At 45.4% G+C, this 23,597-nt stretch overlaps 1 protein-coding gene across 1 annotated transcript in view; it reads right to left on the bottom strand.

The window, feature by feature from the left end:
• ATXN10 (ataxin 10) overlaps positions 1-23,597 on the bottom strand; it is a 167,064-nt gene that overhangs the window by 77,914 nt on the left and 65,553 nt on the right. The window contains 4 exon segments of the mRNA XM_043562909.1: positions 13,502-13,671; positions 15,091-15,118; positions 15,120-15,200; positions 23,253-23,418. Coding sequence (XP_043418844.1) covers positions 13,502-13,671; positions 15,091-15,118; positions 15,120-15,200; positions 23,253-23,418 — 445 coding nt within the window.

Below are 23,597 nucleotides of genomic sequence, written 5' to 3'. Positions count from 1 at the left end.
GGGGCTTCTGTGTGCATTCACAGAAACCGACTCCGGGGCCACACAGAGAAACTGGAAGAATCATGTCTTCGGCTCACAATGTCCCCAGCGGACAACCATCCCAGAGACCCAGCCGACGATGAGTCTAGGCCAAACACGGATAGGAGAGCGGGCAGCTGGGAGGCGGGGTGGCCGGCTCCAGAGCCTGGGTCTGAAGCCGGGCTGCCCGGATTCTTACGTGGCTCTACTGCTGACTCGCTACATGTGACCCTGCGAAAGTTCGGGAACCCGGGTAGGCCTCCGTTTACAAATTTGTGAGGCAGGGATGATGATATACCCTACTCCAGGAAACATCACGAGGATAAATGCACAGACAGTTGTAAGGGGCTGACGAGGCGTCTCCGGCCCAGCGGGCACCACACTTGCTCCTAATACTGTCACTGCTGCTGTTTCTCATTTTAGAAGTAACTTATTTTCCAGGGTCCTGAACAGGGCTTAAAATTTTATTTTTCCAATCGAAGTAAGCAGCCAAGGCAACTAATGACTTTTCTCCAAAAGAAAATGTAGGTGTCCAAGTTATTACCATTAAATAATAGACCATCGTCTATTGGCACAGACCATCGTGACGGACCACAGAAACTAAGCGTGGGCTGTCCTCACCATCAGGGGAAAGACGGCAACGCGTCGCACAGATATGCGGGAGACCGAGGCGGCTCTCAAGTGTTTCCCCTCCAAGGCTCCTTTGCCTTTTAACACAAACGTGAGCTACGAGAAGCAAAGGGTTCATAGTGGGACACCGAGCATGATGAAACACAGAGGGAAGACAGAGGCGTCCTGAGAACCAGGGCCCCTCCTTGCCCAGGTGAGAGGCAGCTCTTCACAGATACCGGCAGCTCCATACAGGCACGAGAATTCCCGAAGCTGACCTGGAAGGCTTAGAGGGCTAACCTGACGAGCAGGGACCAGAGGGTCCTCCTTCCCAGGCCCTGCACCCAAGAGAGAGCCAGTAGGTTGGGGGGGGGGGGGGGGGGGGGGGGGGGGGGCGACAGCGACCATCTACATGCAGCTCAGGCGGAAAAGGACCTTAGCTTTTTCCCTCTCTCGGCGCCCATTCGCGGGGGCGGCCTGCTCACGGGCCGGCCCGAGACAGGCCGAGGCCCTGCTCCGAGAGCTTCGGGGAACCGAGCCAGCACTGAGATCGACGCTGTCGGGAACCGGGCCTACCCCACCACGCTGAGCCTGGAGAGGCGGACCGACTCGGTGAACACGGCTGTGGAATTGGATGGGATGAAATAAAGCACGCGTCTAGAACGCCACACTCGAGTCTACACAGGAGGCACTCCGAGAAGGCAGTCAGAATGTTATCACCACTGGGGCCGGCCCCCGGGGGGCTCAGTCGGTCTGACTGAGGCAAGTGGCCCTCAGTGGGCAGTGACCAGGAATGAAAACCCCCAGTGCGGAATGAGGCCCCACCACAGGCTGAAAACTCTGTCTGCTCATTTAATGAGGCTTGTAGTTTGCCCGGAGATCTGGTCGGGGTGGGATGGGGCCACTTCCACAGGGAGGTGCAGGGTCCACACTGCTGGTGTGCCACTGGAACCCCTGGTCAAGAAATAACAACACAGAAACCGGTGAGACGTGGGATCTGTGGACCCTCGAGGGCCCTAGGAGACGGGAAGCAGAAGCAGACTCCTCTGTGAGCAAGTGCACGACCCAGGGGACCACGAGAAATCCCTGCGGGCAAACCACAGGGAGGGAGACGGAAGGAAGAGGAGGGGAGAGGAGTTGGGGAAGGGGGGTGACAAATGAGAAAATTCTACCCCGAGGGCTAGAAATAATAACACAATGTGAAAGAGGGAAGAAGTTCGGCAAAAGATAAAACACACACAGAGAACACAAAGAAGGAATATGTGGGTGTGAAGGAGACCCAAAACCATTTTCAGAGCTGAAAGATATTTCAATAAATTTACGAGGACATACAATTCCTCCAGCGGAGTTCAGGGCCCATCGGCGTGGCCCACAGAACCCCACGGCCCGCCGCTCTGTCACCTCCGCACCCCCACCCCCCACCCCTCAGGTCCCAGCAAAGGCCCAAGGCAGGGGGTCCCACCCGCCTGCCCCCAAAGCCAAGCCTTTCCTCCACCTGCCCCGTTGCTCCTAATTCTTCCCTGAAGGCCGAGATCCTGGAGGCCCTTCAGGAAGCTCCAAGGTGAGCCCCTTGTACGAAGCCTTTGCAGCATTTCTCCTACTCAGTCGGAATACTTTTCACACACCACTTACTCTACTCTACTGGAACGATCCGTTTTTACACCTGTCTCCCCCTTTACACTGTGCATTCCTTGGGAGTAAGCACCAGGCCAAATCCGTTTCTGCACTCCCAGTGCCTGGAGCGCTGGCTGGTACACAGCATATGGCAGGCACGTATCTGTTGAGCTGAACTGAAAGCTCTTGCCCCTACGCCAAATAGCATGTTCGCTCGTACTTGGGAACTCAGAATTATTGCCGACTTCACTCTTGACTGCAACACGGCAGCAGATTTAAATTCAAACTAAAATCCACAGCTTGGGACTACATATCATTCCTGGTCCACTAGAATGTAATGGGTATGAAATTAAATTCTATCGGGACAAGACAAGCGACAGGCTTTTAAAAAGGGGTGGAGGGCGCAGTCCGGTCGTGACTTCAAGCGCTGACGAAAACAAGGCCATTATAGGAACGTGGCTTTGATCCTCTTTTTAGTTGCTGCCGGGGGGAAAGAAAAAACAGAAAAAGCAAAATATGGTAAGGATCAAAACTGTGTTAGATGCGTGACAGACAGTTCCACTCTAGCCTTTGAAAGAAATGGGAGACTCTCCAATATTTGAAAGAGCACTTTTCTCAATGAAGGAGAGCCTGGGGAGATACAAAGAGACTTCACAACGTCAAAGTACTCAGATCCACACTAGGTGGGGGTATGTGCTAGAAAGCTTGGATACCTGAGCATTCAGCAGATGCTAACGTACCCAAAACAGAACACCTGACAATAAAGGGTAAATTCAAATTCCTATTCTTTTCAAGGGGGGAAAAAAAGAAGTTTAACACACTAGAAAAATCATCTTTACGTTTTCTTCTCTCTCACTCCCCCTCACACTCTTTCACACACACACACACACACACACCTACCACCTCCATCCCCACTATTATTCGTTAGCAAAATATCCACGTTGTAGGCTAACGTTTTGCTTGTTAGAATCTTTCAATTAAAAATATAATTGAAATTGTAACTGTTAAAGCCCCCAGACCTCGGCCAGGGAGTGGGGGTCAAGATGCCGTCCCTACCGTGGAAAGTAGAATGAAGAACTATTTCAGTCCCCAATGAACGAAGTATATTCTCTTATCAGGAACTCTAGACATGCACCCCTTTCCTTTTTGAATAGCACCTTCTCGTTATTAGGAAAGAAATTCACATTCACTGTTAAGACTACGAACAAGTATACAGGAAAAAATAAAACCCACCCTAACTTCACCAACCAGAGACAGCTGTAGTCTATCTGTGCGGGATCCATTTGTTATGCGTCTATGTATTCGTGCCTCTAAAGTACGCTTACCACACAGATACACATGAACGCGTGGCTCCTCAGATACAGTATTGAATTCCCACCGAGCATGTTATCCTGAGCACTGACTGTTTCGAGACAATAAATGTTCTCTGAAAACATGATTTTTATTGGCTGCGTATCACATTACCGTAATTTACTTAAACATTTCCAATTATGGAAAAGTTGGTAACACAAATACAGCTGGCCTTGACTAAAGGCTTATCACATGTCCTAAACGGATTATCTAACCCTCACAGCCACCCTTTGCCATGACTCCATTTTGGGTTGAGTAAACTGAGTCACAGACAGGATGAATAATTTGCTCACGATCAGCCACGCACTATCTATCTAGCCCAACTCAGACAGGAGCTCCACGCCCGAGTTCCTCCCTTATTTACAGTCCCATCTATGCTAATCTTCATTATTCCTGCTCCATAAAATATCCCTGGTTATTCTGACAAGTTAATTATGTGCTGTTCCAGATTCCCATGATTCCTATCCGTAACACTTTATTCCTTAATCGACACAACTTTGTCTTAGTGTTTCCTCCAGGTAAGCTTAGCCTTTTTCGAATAGTTAACAAGCTCCCTCTCCTCTCTGGTCACATGGGGCCTTCTCCCCTCTGGGGGTCTGCTTCCAAAGTACATGCTCTGTTCCACCAACCTATACGCTCTGGACATTGTTGATTATTTTAGCTGTAAAGTATGTTTATTTTGGAGGCGCCTGGGTGGCTCAGTCGGTTGAGTGTCCGACTTCGGCTCAGGTCATGATCTCGCGGTTCATGGGTTCAAGCCCTGCGTCGGGCTCTGTGTTGACAGTTGGGAGCCTGAAGCCTGCTTCAGATTCTGTGTCTCCCTCTCTCTCTCTGCCCTTCCCCCGCTCAGGCAAAATAAACATTAAAAAAATATTTTTTTAAGTATATCTTAGTATTGCTAAAATAATTCTCTAATTCTTTTCACATTTTTTTGGTCAAAATTCTGGGATTTTTTTCCCCTTTAGTGGGGATATAATTGGCCTACCAATAAACAGATAAAGCAGTGTAAAAACAGTACCAAACAGTGTCTTTATAATATCCCCACATTTCCACCCAGGAACACGGTACTTGTCTCGGTTTACGTGGCTAGTTTTCTGTCACCTAAAGTCTCAGCTATTTCTTGTTATGGATACTGTGAAATCATTGTTTTTACCGTGAAACATGAACCCATTTAAAATCCCTGTTGTCTAGAAACTGATCAGAGGGCACAGTAAAGAAAACGGAGTGGCAGTTAAGAAAATCGGATTCCAGGCTTTTACAAACTGCTGAGTCACCACAGACAAATACTCGCCCAGTGACTTCCTTTCGGTACGCAGGAGATGGATCAATCATGCCTCTCCAAATATGCACGTCCCAGGAATGTAGGTCTCTACGCTAACCTCCAAGAAGTCACGTACTCCTGGGGCACTTCAGACAACAAAGAAAACGGTTCGGCCAGAACCAAGGAACATGACCGCTGTCCAGAACGACTCCACCGCCAGCTCCCCCTGCGCTGCTCTGTAAAACGTGCCTGCTCTAAGGAGTCTCACCAGCTGGTCAAAGGTTTCAAGCGACAAGCCTCAAACGTCTTTTTCTGGTAGGTGCAGAACAGTAGAGGCCAGCCGGCAGAGTTTGGTTCTGGAGGCAGAATGTAGCCTATCGCTCCCAGAGAGTAACTTGACTCCTCCTCCAAACACCGAGTGACCAGCACAGGGGGGCACCGATCCACGGTTCACGGACTCCTGGTGCTGCACACCAGGAGCTGTGGCAGGGATTCACCGGACAGGGTGCGTGCTGCCTTCAAGGAGCTTACAGGTCGGTGGGGAAGAGGGCCGAGGAGGCCGCATGCTCGAGAAAGCCCAGGCCTGGGGCCTGGTTCGTGTGCAGGAGTGAAACAACAGCCACCAGCAGGCTGTTACATTTTATTTGCACCTTTAGTATGATTCCTCCTTTTAAATAATTTACCTCTTTTCTCCGAAAGAACAAGCTGATCGCTCCGTGACAAGACACAAAAAGGGGTTTTGGGTCTTTAAAAAGAAAAAATTTACAGCTGCACGAAGCAGAGCCACGGTATGTGTCCTCTAGGTAGGAATTTTAATTTCGCCTACTGTAACAGGAACTGTAGGTTCAGGAAACTAATGGTGACAGCTTGATTTATGAATTTTGACATATTTCTTGAACTAGGATTACATTACAAAGAAGAGGAATTCGAAGCAAGCCGGATCTTGCCTATACGTTCAATCTTCAAATCAATAAACTGCGATTCTGGGCAACTTGTTTCTGACAGAGGACAGACACAGGCTCACCCAGACAGGCCAGGTCCCTGTAATGTGAAAGTTCCTTAACACGCTCTCAGAAGTGAGCTAGAACGGATTCAGGGACCCACAGAGAAAACCCTTCGGTTCTTTCCTAGGCAATAACAAAAGAGAAATTCAACTCAGAGCGCAGGTGTGGTCAAAGTGACCGGGGAAAAAAGGATTCCCGTCCTGAAGGAAGTTTTGTCTACTCCATTTTACTTCCTTCCAAAAGCCCCATCTATGAGAAAAGCGCTGAACACAGTAGACGGTATGTGAGGGTTACTTTAAACTGTGTAAATACCCGTGAGATGCTGTCCATAAATTTCCATTTAAATATAGGCACTGGGAGACACTGACTGAAGCGGAGCCTCTCAGTTACAGTGGGACGGGAGGGGAGCGGCGGGGAGAGGCCACACACATGCTGTCAGCCACTTCCCGCACGCGATCTCACTTCATCCCTCCGGCCACACAGGCAGGTGTTTTACACGTGATGGAGCTGAGGCTCAGAGAGGTTAAATCACTTGTCCAAGCCTACACAGCTAAGAGACGGTAAACTACGAGGCAGAGCTGGGGTGTCTAACCACGAGGTTCCGCGTGGGTTCTCTGTACCGTTCTCAGCTTGCTGTATGAGTATCACATCTACTCGTGGGCCCAAATGTGACGAAGCACGCAAAGACAGAGGAGCCACGGGCGGGAGAACCCACCGCCGGGATGTCTGCACCAGCCTACCTGAAGTCTCCCAGTAGTCAGGCACGGAGGTACGGGTGGAAGATTTCCGTAAAAATGGAAAACTACATATGTGGCAAAGCGTGCAGATTACGGTATTACCAGCCGAGAAGACCTGGGGAGAGCAATCTCATGAAAGGACACCGGTTGGGGGGGGGGGGGGGCGTGGAGAGATGACTGGGAAGGAACCAGGCTTTGCCAAGGTAAAAGTGAGTGACACTGCATGAACTGCCAGGGGTCAGTTTACATGTGTGTGCTACACTGGAGCCATAAATGACAGCCACCTGCATACGGACACGTGTGCCAGAATCCACAGCCAGTAACACATTTACATACAGAAATGGAGGGTATGAGTCCAGGATAAAGTCGGGGTAAAGAGGAGTAGGTATGGGCTCCAGAGGTGAGCGTGGGTGGAAAGCCTTCCCTGCAGTGGCCAGAGAAGGCACCTGTGACCTTGGGGCCAAGCTACGGTCACCTGGGTAAAGAACCCACAGGCCGAGAACGCAGGCGCTGGTCCTGCATGAGGACACAGGGCCCACCATACAGCGGCACGGAGGACCCCCCCACACTCGTCGGGCATGCCCTTCCCTGCGCTCCCATCAACCCCCCGGGGAACCGACAAGCCAGCAGTAGGGACGCAGCACAAAGCAAGCACTGACCCTCCCCAAGAGCAACGGCCTCACTAAAATGACTGGGGACCCCTGGGGGGCTCAGTCGGTGAAGCGTCCGACTTCGGCTCAGGTCGTGATCTCACGGTTCGTGGGTTCGAGCCCCGCGTCAGGATCTGTGCGGACAGCTCAGACAGAGCCTGGAGCCTGCCTCGGATCCTCCGTCTCCCCCTCTCCCTGCCCCTCCCCTGCTCGCACTCTCTCAAAAATAAACAAACCTAAAAAAAGGATTAGGAAATAGCAACTGATTATTTCGGGTTCATGATCTGATAGGCAAATATGCTGGTTGAGAACATGTCAAATAGAAAGAAATCATAAAAAAGGGTTGAACAGCTGGCCTGCTCTTGACCCGTCACATCTAGATGCTAAAAGCTGAAGGTACCAGTCCCCCTCCAGAAAAAAAAGCAGTGAAAAAACAATCATGTTATGATCGCTTAACAAGTGTTAAGTTTAGTGTAAAACTTTTTTAACGAAAAAAGTACACTGGGATCTATAAAGCTAAATTTGGGGTTAAAGAAATATCGTTTAACTCCTTGCGAATATTACACTTTGCAGATGTTCTTATAGTCTAAAATTCAGATCTGGGTAAGTCAAATCAAAATAAGTCATGTTACAGTAAGTTAGAATATATTCAAATACGTGACAAACATGAAAGACTTTCAAAAATAATTACAGAACCCCAAATCTAGAGGAACTCTGATTTTCACGTGGAAAAGCGGTTTTATTCTCACTACATGTCTCTGTTTGCAAACAGAATAAGGACGTTTTACGGTAAAATACACACTCCTTGAGGAGGAGGGTCATGTCTTACTTGCTTTCTATTTCCAGAACCTAAAACTGTGTTCGGTGTGTGGAGATGCTGACCATGAATCCCCACGCGAGCACTTCCCGAATGCCTGCTGTGCGGGAGGCACAATTTAGCTGTTGAGGGTAACACAACGGGCAGAACTTCCTTCGTCAAAAACAGAGCACAGAGGTCTTCCACGTGTCTAGATGACACCTACCTCCGTAGCAGATACTTCGGGCCTGGGACTCAGAGCTGGCCACCCAGCGCACGGTCTTCACGTGCTGGACTTGTCCGTGCGCCGGAGGCTTATTTTTAAAATGAAGCCAGGGCTGCGATGAAAGCTTTCTGTGTGCATATGTCTGAACACATGGGATCCAACATATGTGTGAATGCTGGGAATCTTTTCTATCAGGGAGGAGGAGAAAGAGGGACTGAGCGGCATTTCCACAAACCTTTTGGCAGAATGGACCAAATAACCCAAACTGCGGAGGGCCCGGTGCAGTCGATACAACTTCTTTGGGGGGAAATGAAGGCAGACAAACTAGTTCATTTGCTGATCCGCTTTGAATACACGCACTTAGCTTTATGGAAAAAAAACCAGCAACCGGGTTTGGTTTTTTTTTTTTTTCTCATGAAGAATTCCCTTAGAGCATTTCTGACAATAGCGAAGGAGAGAACAGGGAAGAAAAAAAGTAAACCATGCATTCCTTCGGCTAACAAAGAGGCAGCCAAAGAATGCTTTCTTCATGTTTACGGCATTGATACCCATGTGCTTCTTACAATAGAAACCAAAACAGAATCTCCATTTCAGGTCCACAAAGGTTTAAAAGTAAACCAATCACTAGAGACGCAGCGAGGAGATACTATGTTTTGTCGAGCACAGAAAACAAGGTAAGAACAGAAGTCACCAAGTGTTTGTGAACAGCTCCCTACCACGACCTGGGAAAAAGGGAGTCAGCAACCCTTTTACAATTCAAGAAACACCACGACCCATCACGGGCAGCGAACTAAGAGTTCAAGACCCAGGGGAGGCCTGGGGAAATAAACTTCCATCCAAGGCCAGGCACACTGGACCGTCCCACCCAGAGCCCAGAGACACAAATGCAAAGGGGGACTGTCACCCTTCCTGTCACGATGGTGCAGTCGGCTCCTGCCCTTGAGAGACAGAGGGACTGCTAGCTGGCACAGCCCGCCCACAGGACCACACCTCACCTGCTCCTCGCGGACAGGAGGGTGGGCCACAGGGGCTTTTTTCAGAGGTACCCGGTGCCACGCAGACCTCCCTACGAAGGTGACTCAGTCTCCTCCAGAGCGCGCAGCAGGAGTTTCTATGCGAAAAATGCTAACTGAATGAAATCACAGTCTCTCTGAGCCTTGGTTTCCTCATTTAGAAAATGATGATGGTGTCTTTTTAGCCTTTTCCACAGAGGCATCCGAAGCCTCCACTAAACTAATGTAGATAAAAGGATCTTTATAACAGGGAAAGGGCCCCACAACCGTAAAGGGTGCCATCCAGGCGGGGGCCACCACATTCAGTGCAAAGAATGAACTTACGCGGACAAGCACAGAGACCCAGCTGGGCTTAAACGGCTTCTGATCAGACCTCCAAGCAACCAGGCAGTGCACAAAGATCTAGGAAAATCTGTCAATCATTTTGGGATCCTAGTTCAAAGAGGCAAGGATAATTAGGCCCTAGATGCTTCTCGAGTGGCAGCTTCACAGAAGAGATACCCGTCTGTTTCATCCAACAAAAGGTCCCCACAGCCAGGAACATTCACATTTGACGAGTAGATGAATCAGAGACAGAGATGCGAGTCCCCGGGGGGGCCGGACTTGAGCCGAGACGGGGCACGAGGGGCCCGGCTGGCCTAGTAGATGCAGACTCACCAGCCGCCAGCACCTTCGGTCTGAGGTCCATCAGGAAGGAAGCCTGTTGTAAACCTCTTCTTGCAAACCCCAGAACGCTCTTAAATGAGAGGCAGGCATGATGGTACAGGCCCAGGAGCTCAGAGTCAGACAAATCTAAATACTACTCTGGATCGGGCAACTCACCAACCTGGTGGCCTCTCCTAAAACGTGGTTAACAGAGCCTGCTTTTCGGGGCTGATACAAATATCCAAGTTGATAAGACATGTAATTCACTCTACACCACGCTGGGACATAAGAAACACTCAACAGGGTATCAGTCCCTTCCTCTGGGTTGAAGAATGAACCAAATCAGATTAGGTGGCACAAAATCCCCCTAACTCAAACAGAGTTAGAGCAGAGACGGAGCCAAATTTCCCTTTGGGCCCAAATCTGGGTGGAAGCAAGAGCCTGGTGATAGAGACCCACTACGCCGCATAATCCTCTGTCTCTCTAACACCGCATAATCCTCTGTCTCTCTAACACCGCGACTAAAGTTATCTTTAATGCGTGTGATTGCTTTCCCTGGAGGCAACAATGACCAAGGTCAATGTCTAACAGCCAGCGAGAACCAGGATTTGACTACAAGAATGAAGAAGCTTCTAGGACTGTGACGCCGTGGCAGATTCTTTGGAAGGAGAAACAAATCCCAGAAGGAATGGGTTCAGGGAAGGCACTTCGTTGGCACAGTAAGAAAGCAGGGGCAACAGGGGCATTCTTCTACTGAGAGAATGACCTTTCTCATTCCTTCGAGAATGTTTGCTCAGAAACCAGGAGGGCTATTAGCAATCACACACGTGAAGGAACATACCACCGACTTCCTGTGAGCCCCGATGACCTCTCCACAGCAGCACTTGGGCACACTCCAGATTTACTTATGGTGCAACCTGATCCTGACTTGAGTGAGTTATTTCACAAGCCTTTTAAGGGTTACTACGTTTTGTTCCTATAAGAGGCCTATCCAAATCGGCAACAAAAGAATAGTTAAGCACAAGAAAAGCCACCTCTTTTGTGCTCCTCAAGAAAGGCAGTCTTGGTCATCAAAAAGGCAAAGTGTTTTTTATTCTCCATCACCTTTCTCTCACAAAAATCGGGCCAGTAACTTTCCAGGGTGGGGAGGGGATTAGTAGTCTTTCACTCATACCTGCTTGAAAGTGGGGAGGAGTCGAGATGCTAGATGCACATCTGAGCTAGCTATCTGGCATCTGGTTCCGTGCCACATCCTGTAGAAATGATTCCGACGATCAACGATGCACAACACACAGAATTGAGACGTCAGATGACCGTTCTCTTGTCAACCTTTTCTCTGTTCTTCAGATTGGATGACTTCTATGGTTCTATCTCCAAGCACACTGACTGACTCTTTCCTCTGTCACCTCTCTGGAGTTGTCAAGCTCATTCAGTAAAATTTTCAAATTGTATTTTGGATACCGTGTTTTTCAGTTCTAGATTTTCCATTTGGCCCTTACACTTTGATTTTTATTTTTTTAGTTTCTATTTCTCTGTTGAGTTACACTATCTTTTCATTCATTAGGAGTATATTTTCCTTTACATCCTTGAGCATAGTTACAATTGCTTTAAAATCTCTGTCTGCTAAACCCAATGTCTGTGTCCCTGAAGTTTCTGTTGGCCATCTTTTTTCTCTCGGAAAACGGGGCATACTTTCTTGTGCTTACAGTAAGCGTGGACTGTATCCTGGACATTGCGAATGCTAGGCCACGGAAACTCTGGTTTCTATTTTATTCCTCTAGAAAATGCTGAATATTTTTGTTTTAGCAAGCAATGATCTTGGTTGGAGTTAAACTGTAAACTCTGGCACGGCAGCTCAAATCTCAGTACAATCGTTTAATCCTTGGCTCAGCTGCCTGGAGCCTGCCCCGCATGTGTGATTCAGGCATCGGCATGGACTCAGGCAGCAGGTGCCCAGAATCCGGGGCTTGCTTTCTCCCACCCGGGAGTCCCTCCTTCACTTTCCAACGGCTGTGGTTACTCCAAACTGTCCATTTCATCCTGAAGGTGAAGGGAGTACAGATTTTCTTTCAGAGTTCTAATAATTGTCCTGCACAGCACACACGGGGCTGCTCCCTTCTTCTAAGTGGCAATTCAATTCCCAAACCTGCCGGTTTGTGTCAAATTTGATTATGTTCACACGGCTGTCTTTTGTCCAGAGTTTACAAGTATTATCTGCAGGAGGACCAGTCCAATGGTAGCACACAGGGCCATTAACAGAAGCAGAACCCACACAACTTGGTGTTTGTTTTTTTTCCCCCAATTTTTCACTTCTTCCCACAACGCTGTGGGTCACAAATTCAGAAAGGGCTCTGTGAGGCAGGCTGTCTCCAATTCATGTGGCCTCTGCCGTGCAACTAGGGAACTGAGCTTGGAACTAAGGATCTGAGCAACTACCCAGAAACCTTCCAAGATGGTTTCTTGATCCCACGTCTGCTGCCTTGGCGTTCCCTGCCTAGTCTCCTTCACTCTCCTCAGTACAGTTCATCCTCCAGGGCTTCTCCAGGCAGACTTGGCAAAATCATGGCACAGTGATCGCAGGCAATCTGCACATCTTACACGGTGACTGGCTTTTAAGAGGCTAGAAACGGAATCTCCAAGACCAGTCAACGGCTGTATCAGAAATGGTGGAAGATCACTCCCACCATATATTCTTCTTCAAAGCAGCCACGGGGCTTTAGTCATCAAACTGAAGAGAATGAAGAGAATTAGCATCAAATGCTAATCCTTGATGGGAGAGTGGCAGAGTCAAATTCCAGGTATGTGTTTGCAGCCATCTTGGAAAAAATAGATCTGTCACACATACATCTGATATATTTCATCAGGCAAAACAAGTGCCACCCGAAGAAAATTCCAGTGAAATATAGGCAGGCTAATTCAGTGTTAAGCCTGTGGTCCAATTCTCCTGCCATCTTTTTTCTCATCTTTTCATGTATCAGTGTAGTCCCACCTAAGCTATTCAGCACAAAAGAGGTTTCCAGGGGCAGTTTATTGAGTTTCCAAAGACTTAATACTTAAATACTGTATCAGTTTCAAAATGTCTAAAAGAAATGCTTACGAAGCAATCATCCAGAAATGCTGGTCACAGATTTAAGGGTTTTGTTTTTTTTTTTTTTTTTTTTTACTAACATAATGGCCCATAACTAGCGTTTATTACATATCTACTGTGTGTTTCAAAATTTCTAGCATTTTAAATGCTAGATTTAAATTTTAAATCTGTTTTTATTGACTGTTTCCTACGTGATAGTAAGAATGTGTTCAAATGCCCAGGCTCTGGACAAACATTGATACTTTATAAGAAAAGAGACGGACTCAAACACACGGAGGACACATACAAAGCAACACTCTAAAAATACAAACCCCGATATAAACAAATATGACACGTTATGCATATCTGTGGGATATATGCACATACCTAGCATCTCCAACTACCTTCTAAGCAAACTTTCATTCCAGAAAAGTGTACATATTCGAAATCCTAAATATCACATTCTAAAGGAAGCCATACACATATGAAACATCCTCAGAAATCATCTTACCTTGTCTTGGTTATCTTTATTCTTATAACACAGATTTCCAATCAGACGAATAAGATGAGACTTAAAACCTTCAGCCACGTTTGAGACGTCACCCTCTGCTTTTACACAACCACTGGTACTGAAGATGTTCGCAGTGTCATTGCCAGCCACGTGAATCAGTCGTAAAAGATCTATACGAAAAACAATGAACTTTCTTTTCCAGAAGAAAATTTTTACTATTATAAAATAAAGCTTTCTTTAAATGAAAAGTAAAAGACTCTTTCGTTTTAAATTTTTTCATGACTCGGGTTTTGGGGAGATAAGCCACAGGGATCATCCCGACTTGGACTTTCTATCCACAAAGGAAAGTTAGCTAAAAATTTTCTGCAATCTTTCTCATAAAGAGGTTTCCAACCCCACATTCTTTCTTTATGAAGGAACTCATGTGACAACCACAGTCCGCCAAGTCTAAAATGCAATACCTATTCTACAGTGAGCCACAGGACAGAAACCAAGAAGTATGTGGACTTTTTTCTCATTGTGCAGATCGTCAGAAGGCAGCATGTAGTCTCCAGAAATCTATTCTGGCTCCATTCAAAAGGAGTAACACTGTCATGCTCTATGAGATGCCTCTCAGACAGCACACGAAAATAGATCATCTTCCAGAAGCTGCAGTGACGTGTTTCCACATTCTCTCATTTAACACTCTCAACAGACCTAGTAGAGGCAAGTACCATTTTCTCCATTTCAGAACGAAGAACTCAAGCTCACAGAGGGTAGTAATTTGGCAGAGTTGGGTGGACAGCCCATGGCTGCCTTGGCTGCACGCACGGTTTTCAACAATGATTCTGTTTTGCAGGTCTGTGGCATTTTATTTTGATCATCACTAAAAGCACTGTACTCAAAATAAAACACTCACATGAGATTCTAAACATCTTCTACAGCTCCCTGCTGACTTGTCTGCCCACCTAGACACAATTCATCCTTCTTGGAGAACGCATCTCCACCAGAAATATGATCTTTTTTAAAGGAAAAAAACAGAGAACAGCAAATAACAACACCACAAGCATGGCTAACCACAAGGAACAGGTCCTACTTGAATTATGCTGCAAATAGCTTTTTAGCAAAGATGGTATTCCAGACAATGGCTTCTTGCGTAAAACCATTTTCTTCTAAGAACGGAATGCCTAATTACTATGTGTAGGGCACTATTCTTTGTGTCCATGAAGGTAATTGAGAAAAATCTACTAGCAAATTTGGAAAACTGATATAAAAGGCACCATCATCATCACTGAAACCACTACCCCCATCATCACAACCCCCCACACCACACACCCGTGAGGAGACGCCCACTATGTGCAGCCTGTGGAACACGTGTCAGGACTCTCATCTACTGAGCAGGCGTCCTGAGTTGCACAGCAGGCAAGTGGCAAAAGCCTGAGCTGTTACCAAAGCACAATGATTCTTGTTAAGAAAGACCAGTCCAAAAATAATCTCAAAAATATACCAATACAATGAAAATTAAGGATCTGTGTTTGGACTTATATTTCAGTGTGACGAGCCAAGGATTCCTCAATTAAACATGATGATAAGGGTGACGCTTCACTCACCGATCACTCTTTCCAGCAAGCCAGGGAAAAACCTGCAGATAGCTGAGCAGATCGGTGTTGGCGGTCATTTCACACAAGACATCGAGAAGCCTAATCGTGGCCAACGCCTCCTAAAAACAGAAAACGTGACTTTTAAGTCAAGCTACATGGTCTGCAACTGTTACAAGTAAGGCAAGAGGATGGAATATTACAGTAGCTACTAAAGAGGTGGTGCTTGTGGAGAGTGTCTGAAGAGAGAGACAAAACGATCGAGAATGAGACAGAAGTATTAAAAAATGTACGTGAATGATCGTTTTCACTACCAGCAGCATCAGCCATCAAGAACGCAAGATTATGTGTCATTATGTGTCTTCCGGGAGCAAAGAGGCAGAAAAGTTCTTATTCAAGCAAAAATACCTTCCAACAGTGGAGCAAATGTTCAAAATTACTAGCTACATACATAACATTTATGCAAATACTTTCTTTTTAAAGTGTTCCCAGCAAGCAAGTTCTACTTTAAAGATACAAATATCCCATGAAATACATTAATTTCTTGTCCACAGGAATCCTGTAAAATGCTGTGGTCGAAAGAACTCTGGCTGCAGGAACTTGCATTATTTCTGGGGAAATATAAACTTACATATGCAGTATGGTGGAAGGTAGAGAAAGATAGTATTATTTGAAAATGTCAGTTCACGTAATAATTGATCGTCAAATGGGCTACACGAACAAGAAGACTACCAACTACCAACCATATGGCATTAGGTAATCTGAATAAAACGTCAAAAATCCAATCCTCTGCAGATTTCGACCCTAGTTTGTAAAGTACACGCTATTTGACAAAATGTGGTAGATGCTATACATTTAGGTCATAAAGATAACATTCTTTAAAAGAAAAATAAATTACTCGGATGGGTTAACTCTAACTGTGTAGTTATTTTTCTCCAGTTAGGAGATTTAAAGGTAATATTTTAATCTACCATTCTGAAATCTCAAAATAAACAGCAAGAAACAACGCGTATTTTGAATGCCTTGTTTGTCATCGCCAGATACCATTCCTCCTTCCAGAAGAGGCTGACTGGTTCGAGGGCTGGGGCAGAATACATGCCAGAGAGAGCAAAGAAACTAGGAGCGACTATCGGGATCCCGTCAGAAGGAACCAGAAACAACCTGAAGAAGGTCCCACTGGCCAGCAATGGCACATTAGGACATCAGGAAGAATTAGAGCTAAAGTGGACGGAAGATAAATCAAGTGGCTTTAAAACCATGACTTCACGATGGTGATGAAAACCTAAACAATTCACTCATCATCTCTGGATGATGCCACAAAACCAACTCCTTACTCTGAAGACTGATAATCAAAGGGGGAGGAAAAAAACAAGCATTTGTTGTACTTTTCATAAACACGATGTACTGTGGGTAACCTGATAGCTGATTAAGAGAAGTTTCTGAATGATAAAAGTCAAGATACCACCATCTGCAATGCCCAAAGAATGAAGGGATCTAGGGAACAGTCATTTACAAGTGCTAACATCACAGAAAGAGACAACCGGACGTCACGTGCCTCTTGATGAAGGCACTCATCGCCAACAATAAAACACTATCGGAAAAAAAAGACACAAAAACCTAACCCAAATGTGAACAGGTTTCTGGAACTAATTATCAGTCACAGGAAATGCCAGGAAAAGAAGAAGAATATGTTAAACACCACCATGGAGTTACAATCAAAATCCAAACTGTAGAATACTCCACAGGTAAGACAACCCAGTTTCTTCCATCAAGAACTAGCAAAAAAAAAAAAAAAAAAAAAAAGAACTAGCAAGGGGGGGGGGGGTGGGGCAAGAAAGGAGACCATGTATATTAAAGGATATTTGAGATACAACAACTGATTGCAGTGCATGGACTTTATTTGTATCCTGATTCAAAGGAATAAACTAGAACAGAATTACTGGATAATGGGAAAAGCCGGAGTATTATAATTACATTGCTAATTTTTTAGGTGTGTGCTAACTATAGTTTACTTCTGTGTGACTCATCACCTTTTAACACATAAAACATCGGGCTGATGAAACACGTGGGAATTTTGTTTCAACGCAGGGCGGACGGTGGGATTGTGGACAAAACAAGAAAAGTAATTAACAGAGAGGAGAGCTGCTGATGCAGGGCATGGGCTTGCAGGATACTTTTTTCTCTTAGTCTGCTGGAAATTTTCCATGATAGAGAGATAACAGTAACATCAGAGGGTTGGAAGAGAGAATCTAGAAGTTTCCTTCCAGCTCCTAAATTCTAGGATATTAACTGAAATCAACCCCAGTGAAAATTAATCTATCTCCACCTAACACATTCCCAATTTTAGTCATTAGAATCCTTTTATTACTAATGTGTTTCTAACGTGCATTTGGAAACTAATAATGAAAAAACAGCTAGGAAAAATATTCTCTTAAAAAGCAGGATGGGGCGCCTGGGGGGCTCGGTTGGTTGAGCATCCAACTCTTGGTTCCGGCCCAGGTCACGATCTCACAGTTTGTGGGTTTGAGCCCCGAGTCGGGCTCTGCATTGACAGCACAGAGCCTGCTTGGGATTTTCTCTCCCTCTCTCTGCCCCTCCCCTACTCATTCTCTCTCTCTCTCAAAATAAATAAACTTAAAAAATAATAAAAAAAATAAGAGGAATGAGCGAGATGTCCTTCTGCTGCTTACAAGTATTATAAAACCATATTCATTGAATTGGGCTCTGGGGAAAAAAGACACAGGCACATCAAAGGAACAGGACTCTGCAATGGGCACAAGAGGGGGAAGAAAGATTTGTCTCCCATCTAGACCATCTGGCGAGATTAACTTCACCCTTACAAAATTTAACGTTGTGGAAAACTGATAATTATGCCAATGACTCTTATCTACAGAAAGGCAGATTACTTGTGTCTGGCTGGAATGTAATTAATTACTGCCTTGTGCACAGACCAGCGTTTGCATCTCTGTTTAAGTCATTCCAGCAGGCCTTCAGTGCCTATAAAACACGTAGCTCTTTGACTTCTTTGACGGTTGTTAGTATCTCACTGGTTCTCTCTGTAAAACGTTGGAAATACAGAAAGGGATCCAAAATTATACAAGAATTTAATATATGACAAAAGTAACATTAAAATTAATGGAAAGGATGAGATTACTCACTAAATGGCATTGATACAACAATTAACAGCTAATATTTGGGAAACACTAACTATGTACCAGTCAGCATACTAAATGCCTACATGAAATACCATTTGTCCTCGGGGTGCCTCAGTGGCTCAGTGGGTAAGTGTCCAACTCCTAGTTTTCGCTCAGGTTATGATCTCACTAGCCCCAAGCCCCATGTCGTCAGGCTCTGTGTTAATGGTGCAGAGCCTGCTTGGGATTCTCTCTCTCCTTTTTTTCTCTGTCCCTCCCCTGTGCGTACTCCCGCACGCGCTACCCCCCCCCCCCCCCGCCCCCGGCCACCTCTCTCTCAAAATAAATAACTAAACATTAAAAAAAATACCATTCATCTTACTGGTATAGAAACGGAGGCACAGAGGGTAAGTAACTTTTCCAAGATGAAGATCAGACACCAGTGATAAAGGAAATCAAGATTCAAATCCAAGCCATCCTTTACTGAAGATTATATACTCTTGGATCATCAAGACATAAATAATTCACTTGGATCTATACTTCACTCCTTACTCAAAAATAAATTCAAGGCCAGTTAAAAATGTGGACAGAATACCAAAAACAAAACACCCTAGAATATACAGGTGCGTATTTCCACAGTCTAACTGGAGATGGCTTTATAAAATATGTAAAAAAAAAAAAAAAAAAAAAACAACCTTCAGAAACCAGAAGGATAAAATTGCTAACTAGATTAAAAACAAAAATTAAAACTTCTAAAAGGCTAAGAATATCATAAATAAATTCAAACAAACAATTAACTCTGGGGAAAGAAAAGTTTCCTGCATATGTGACAAAAACACTAATTTTCTGAAAATGCTCATTAATAACTTTATTTTAAAAGGTAAACTGACACACAAAAAAATGAACATGCTGGACAACGACACAATTAACGAGAAATGGTAATCAAATCAGATTAGTGAAAGGCTGCAAACCCACACACTCTCATGCTCCGTTGGTACGGCATTTAGAAATATTCCTAAAATTTTTAAATAAACGGACTCTGACTCAGCGATTCGACTTCCAGGAATTTATAATTCCAGATCAGCTGGTCCAAAACTGCAGAGACACCTACACTGGGGCATTATCTGTGAAAAGGTTTTTAAAACAAAACCCTGGAGGCAACTGAGGTGTGTGTTGACAGACGGTCAATGAGAAAGTTCTGGCAGATCGATCTAGTGAGACACTGTTCACCTGTGAAGGAGGAGGAAGTGCACAAGACACACAGAAAAAGTAGTACTGGAACAAACCAAGAGGCAAAACCCAGGCGTGTACGTACAAAAAACTCTGAAAGCAAAAAAGTATACGCTGATGTATACGCTGATATATCCGCAGAAAACAGGAGGGCTGGGCGAGAACGAGGGCTTTTTGTTTCGCTGACTTCAGTGTGAGCTTTTTTTACTTAATAAGCAAGTATTATCAGCATAGCACAAATATTTAATCCCTTATCAGTCTGTGGAATAAAAGATTACCCGTTCTCATTCAAATGCCTACTACAGAAACATATTACAACTGAAGTTGGGGAACGCAGAGTGAAACAGGATGAGAAACCCACAACCCGAAGATCATTTTCCTAACACAAAAATACAAGAAAATTCAAAACTGAAGGAAATATTTTTCACTTTCAGAGGAAAGGCCAGGCTCACCACAAGCAACAAGACGAAGGCTCGAGACAAAGCTAACTGACCCATGAGTCCTACGAGATAAACAGCACACCAGGAGCGACAAAAATGTATCAGAAACTAGAAAAAAGAGTACACGCAAAATACCAAAGGCAGAAGCACGCACGTTAACGTGAGAACCTAAGACTATTTTCACTAAGGCGGCATGGAAAAAAAAAAAAACAAAAAAAAACCCTCAGAACTTTAGAGGCACACAATTACATGAATTAACACACAGATGATACAAACACGACTTTTCGTTCCAATTTTTCAGCCACAGCATGGTAAGAACCTTCCTGGGTATCTTGTCCGACGGATATCCCAGCCGGGTAAATGCGGTGGTTTGCTGTCTGCTGGCTGGGGGAGACAGGGAGAGGAGGCAGGAGTGGGGAGCCCCGATCAGCGGCATTTGCTGGTTTCCACGGTGTAAATACCTCTACCCTGGAGGATTTAACATCTCAGGGGTTTCTGAACATTTAACGATGGACTCAGAAGTCAGTACAGGCCAGCCCCAGTAGCCACTGGGTATATGGTATATTGAAATATTGAGGTTAGAGGTCTTCTTAAAAACTACTGTGGCTCTTTTAAAACCTCCTAATTTAAAGGAGAACACATATACAGTAACGTGCACAAGTCAGGAGGGTAGAGGTTAATGAGTTTTTTAAAAAGTGAACTACTGGGGAAAGAACCATTCTAACCGTTCTAGCTTTAAGACAGAAGGGAAGGAAGACAGGACAGTTCTCAAAAGAAAACGGTCTATAAATTTTTATCTATTGGTACACCTGGGTGGCTCAGTTGGTCTGACTCCTAGTTTTGGCTCAGGTCATGACCTTGCAGTTCGTAAGTTCCAGTCCTGCATCAGGCTCTGTGCTGACAGCACGGAGCCGGCTTGGGATTCTCTCTCTCCCTCTCTGCCCCACGCCTGCCTGCTCATTCTCAAAATAAGTAAATAAACTTAAGTTAATTTCTATCTATTAATATACAGTATTTCCTCCCATCTTAGAAATGAAACTATCTGAAAGAAATACACAAACTTTCCTCAATATAAAAAGTTCCATCGGGCGCCTGAGTGGCTTCGTTGGTTAAGCATCCGACTTTGGCTCAGGTCATGATCTCGTGGTGTGTGAGTTCAGGCCCCATGTCAGGCTCTGTGCTGACAGCTCAGAGCCTGGAGCCTGCTTCGGATTCTGTGTCTCCCTCTCTCTCTGCCCGTACCCACTCACACTGTCTGTCTGTCTCTCTCTCTCAAAGAAAATAAACATTAAAAAAAAACTAGTTTCATCAGGTCATTTCTTACGACAATATTGAAATTATCTGTACTATAAATACAAGTGCCCTGAAAAAGTTGAAAGCTGGGTCTTGACCAAGTACTAAGTTTTAGTTCCTTTTCTGTCTCCTAGAGAATTGATTTTTGAAACTTTTTAGAAGCACAGCTCACTGCTCCTCCTACTGGAAACAAAGGCAAATCTATCTCCAGGAAGGAAAGGCAGTAGGAAGCTGTGTCTTCTAGCACAGAAATGAGAATGAAAGTACCAGCTTTGCCAGAGAGCGCAAACGTGGTCTGTAGGAACGCGGCACAGAAAATCCACAGCAAAGTAACCTTGAAAAACAGTACATTCACTGAGAAGGAAATCTACCGTCACAGTGGAAGTCCTAACCGTGGCCTGTGGTTACAAGGGAAGCTAAGAGGTTCGTGGCATCACGCACAGCTCCCTGGAAAACGCTATGGATCCGCATGGTGGGTGGTCCTGTGGAGGGCAGCCCCTCCCACCCATCATTCCCACAGACGTCAGCGTTACCGACGTATACTTGACGCAATAAAAATACGCCCATCTTGAGTGTACGGTACACAGTTGTGTCGACATACACAGCCAGGTACAACCTTTCCATTACCCAAAACGTTCCCTCGTGCCCCCCACAATCAATTCTACCCCTCCAGACCTCCAGCCCCTGGTGACGTTTCGCAGGCTTTGTTATTACTGGTAAGTTTCGCGCTCTACTCTGGCTACCCTCATGCAGCAGGTTTGCGATTCCTCTCTGCCTGTGTGACAAACACATCCCTTTCTACTGTTGAGTAGTATTCCAGAGAAAGAACCATTCTAGCTTTAAGACAGGAGGGAAGGAAGATGGGACAGACAAAAATAAAGAGACTTTCGCACGCAAAGAGAAGGGAAGCGGAATCGGCATAAACTAGCTTCCATCCCCTCGGTAAAGACTCGAATGATCCAGGGCAGCCTTGAGGAGAATAAAAAAAAATACCTGAAGAAGCTGACCAGGCTGGTGTATGATCGCGACTCTCCTACAAGGACAGAAGAAACAAACTTTCTGGAAGGCAATTTCAAATGTGTACCGGAAGCTTTAACACGGGATACACCCTTACAGGCAGCAATTTCACGCCGAGGCTAATACGAGGGAAACGTACAAAGATGTAACTGTGAAGGCATGCACCACAGCCCTGGCGACAGTGAGCACAAGTGGGAACAACCTGAGTGCCAGACGGGCAAGCTGTGGCAAGTTCTTGACTTACAATGCTACCCTGGCTCTTCTCATGACATTCACAATGGACGGTTTATGCAGTCAGCCGATACTAAATGCCTGTGTACCATGAACACAGGAGCGTAAGAGTCAAAACTTTTACCCTCATAAAACTTACATTCCGGAGAAGAAAAAACAGAAACTTACAAAAAGCACAGCATGGTTTCATTTTTCAGAATACATGTTTGTGCACGTGTGCATGCATATAGTTGATGCTAGCTGCCTGGAAAAATACGTTAACCAGATTTTTGTTTCAAGTCGTTAACTCTGGATGGTAGGAAGACGGGCACTGTCTTCCCTTACCTGTGTTTTCCTAACTGTTCCAAACCGAGGATACTGTCCTCATCCATTCGGGCCGCTGTAACAGAACACCGCAGACCGGAGGGCTCAGAGACAACATTTATGGCTCACAGTTCTGGAGGCTCCAGGTCCACGGTCAGGGTGCCTGCACGGCTGGGTTCCAATGGAGGCCCTCTTCCGGGCTGCAGATGGCCAACCGCACCATGTCCTCACATGGTGGAAGGGGCAAGGGATCCTTCCGGGGTCTCTCGCGTAAGGGCACTAATCCCATTCACGAGGGCTCCAGCCTCAGGACCTCACACCTCCCACGGGCCCCACCTCTGAACAGCATCACGTGGGCCACCAGACTTTCAACATACGAATTTGGAGGCAGGGCACACTCAGTCCATATGTTCCTTACGCACTATATTTTAAAGCTTTAAAAGAGAAATTCTCATGGAGGACCAGACTAGGCCAGAAAATCTCCCTTTCCCTCTCTAATCCAAGACTATGAAACCTGTCCTCGTACCTCATCGTCAGCGTGCTGCTCAGAGGTCAGTTTCAGCACGATCTTGCACTGATTCACAAACGTGCTTGCAATCAACTCGGCATGGCTCAAAAACACAGGGATGTCATCCTTGGTCAGTGGCTCATCACCCACGATTTTCGCTATCATAAGGTCCAACAAGGTGACTCTGTAAAACATAAAAAAAATTTTACATAAATACGAAATACTGAAATTGCACCATACTAAAAATATTTATAGAGCGCATTTTAAGAGGATGTTTTAATTTTTTAAATTCCTTACTTTGTTTATAATGTCTAACTAGGGCAAATATTTTTTGTGAATAAAATCAATCTTCATCAGTTACAT

The sequence above is a fragment of the Prionailurus bengalensis genome, chromosome B4, assembly GCF_016509475.1.
Source record: "Prionailurus bengalensis isolate Pbe53 chromosome B4, Fcat_Pben_1.1_paternal_pri, whole genome shotgun sequence".
In the NCBI taxonomy this organism is placed as follows: Eukaryota; Metazoa; Chordata; class Mammalia; order Carnivora; family Felidae; genus Prionailurus; species Prionailurus bengalensis.
This window is presented reverse-complemented; position numbering and strand designations above follow the sequence as displayed.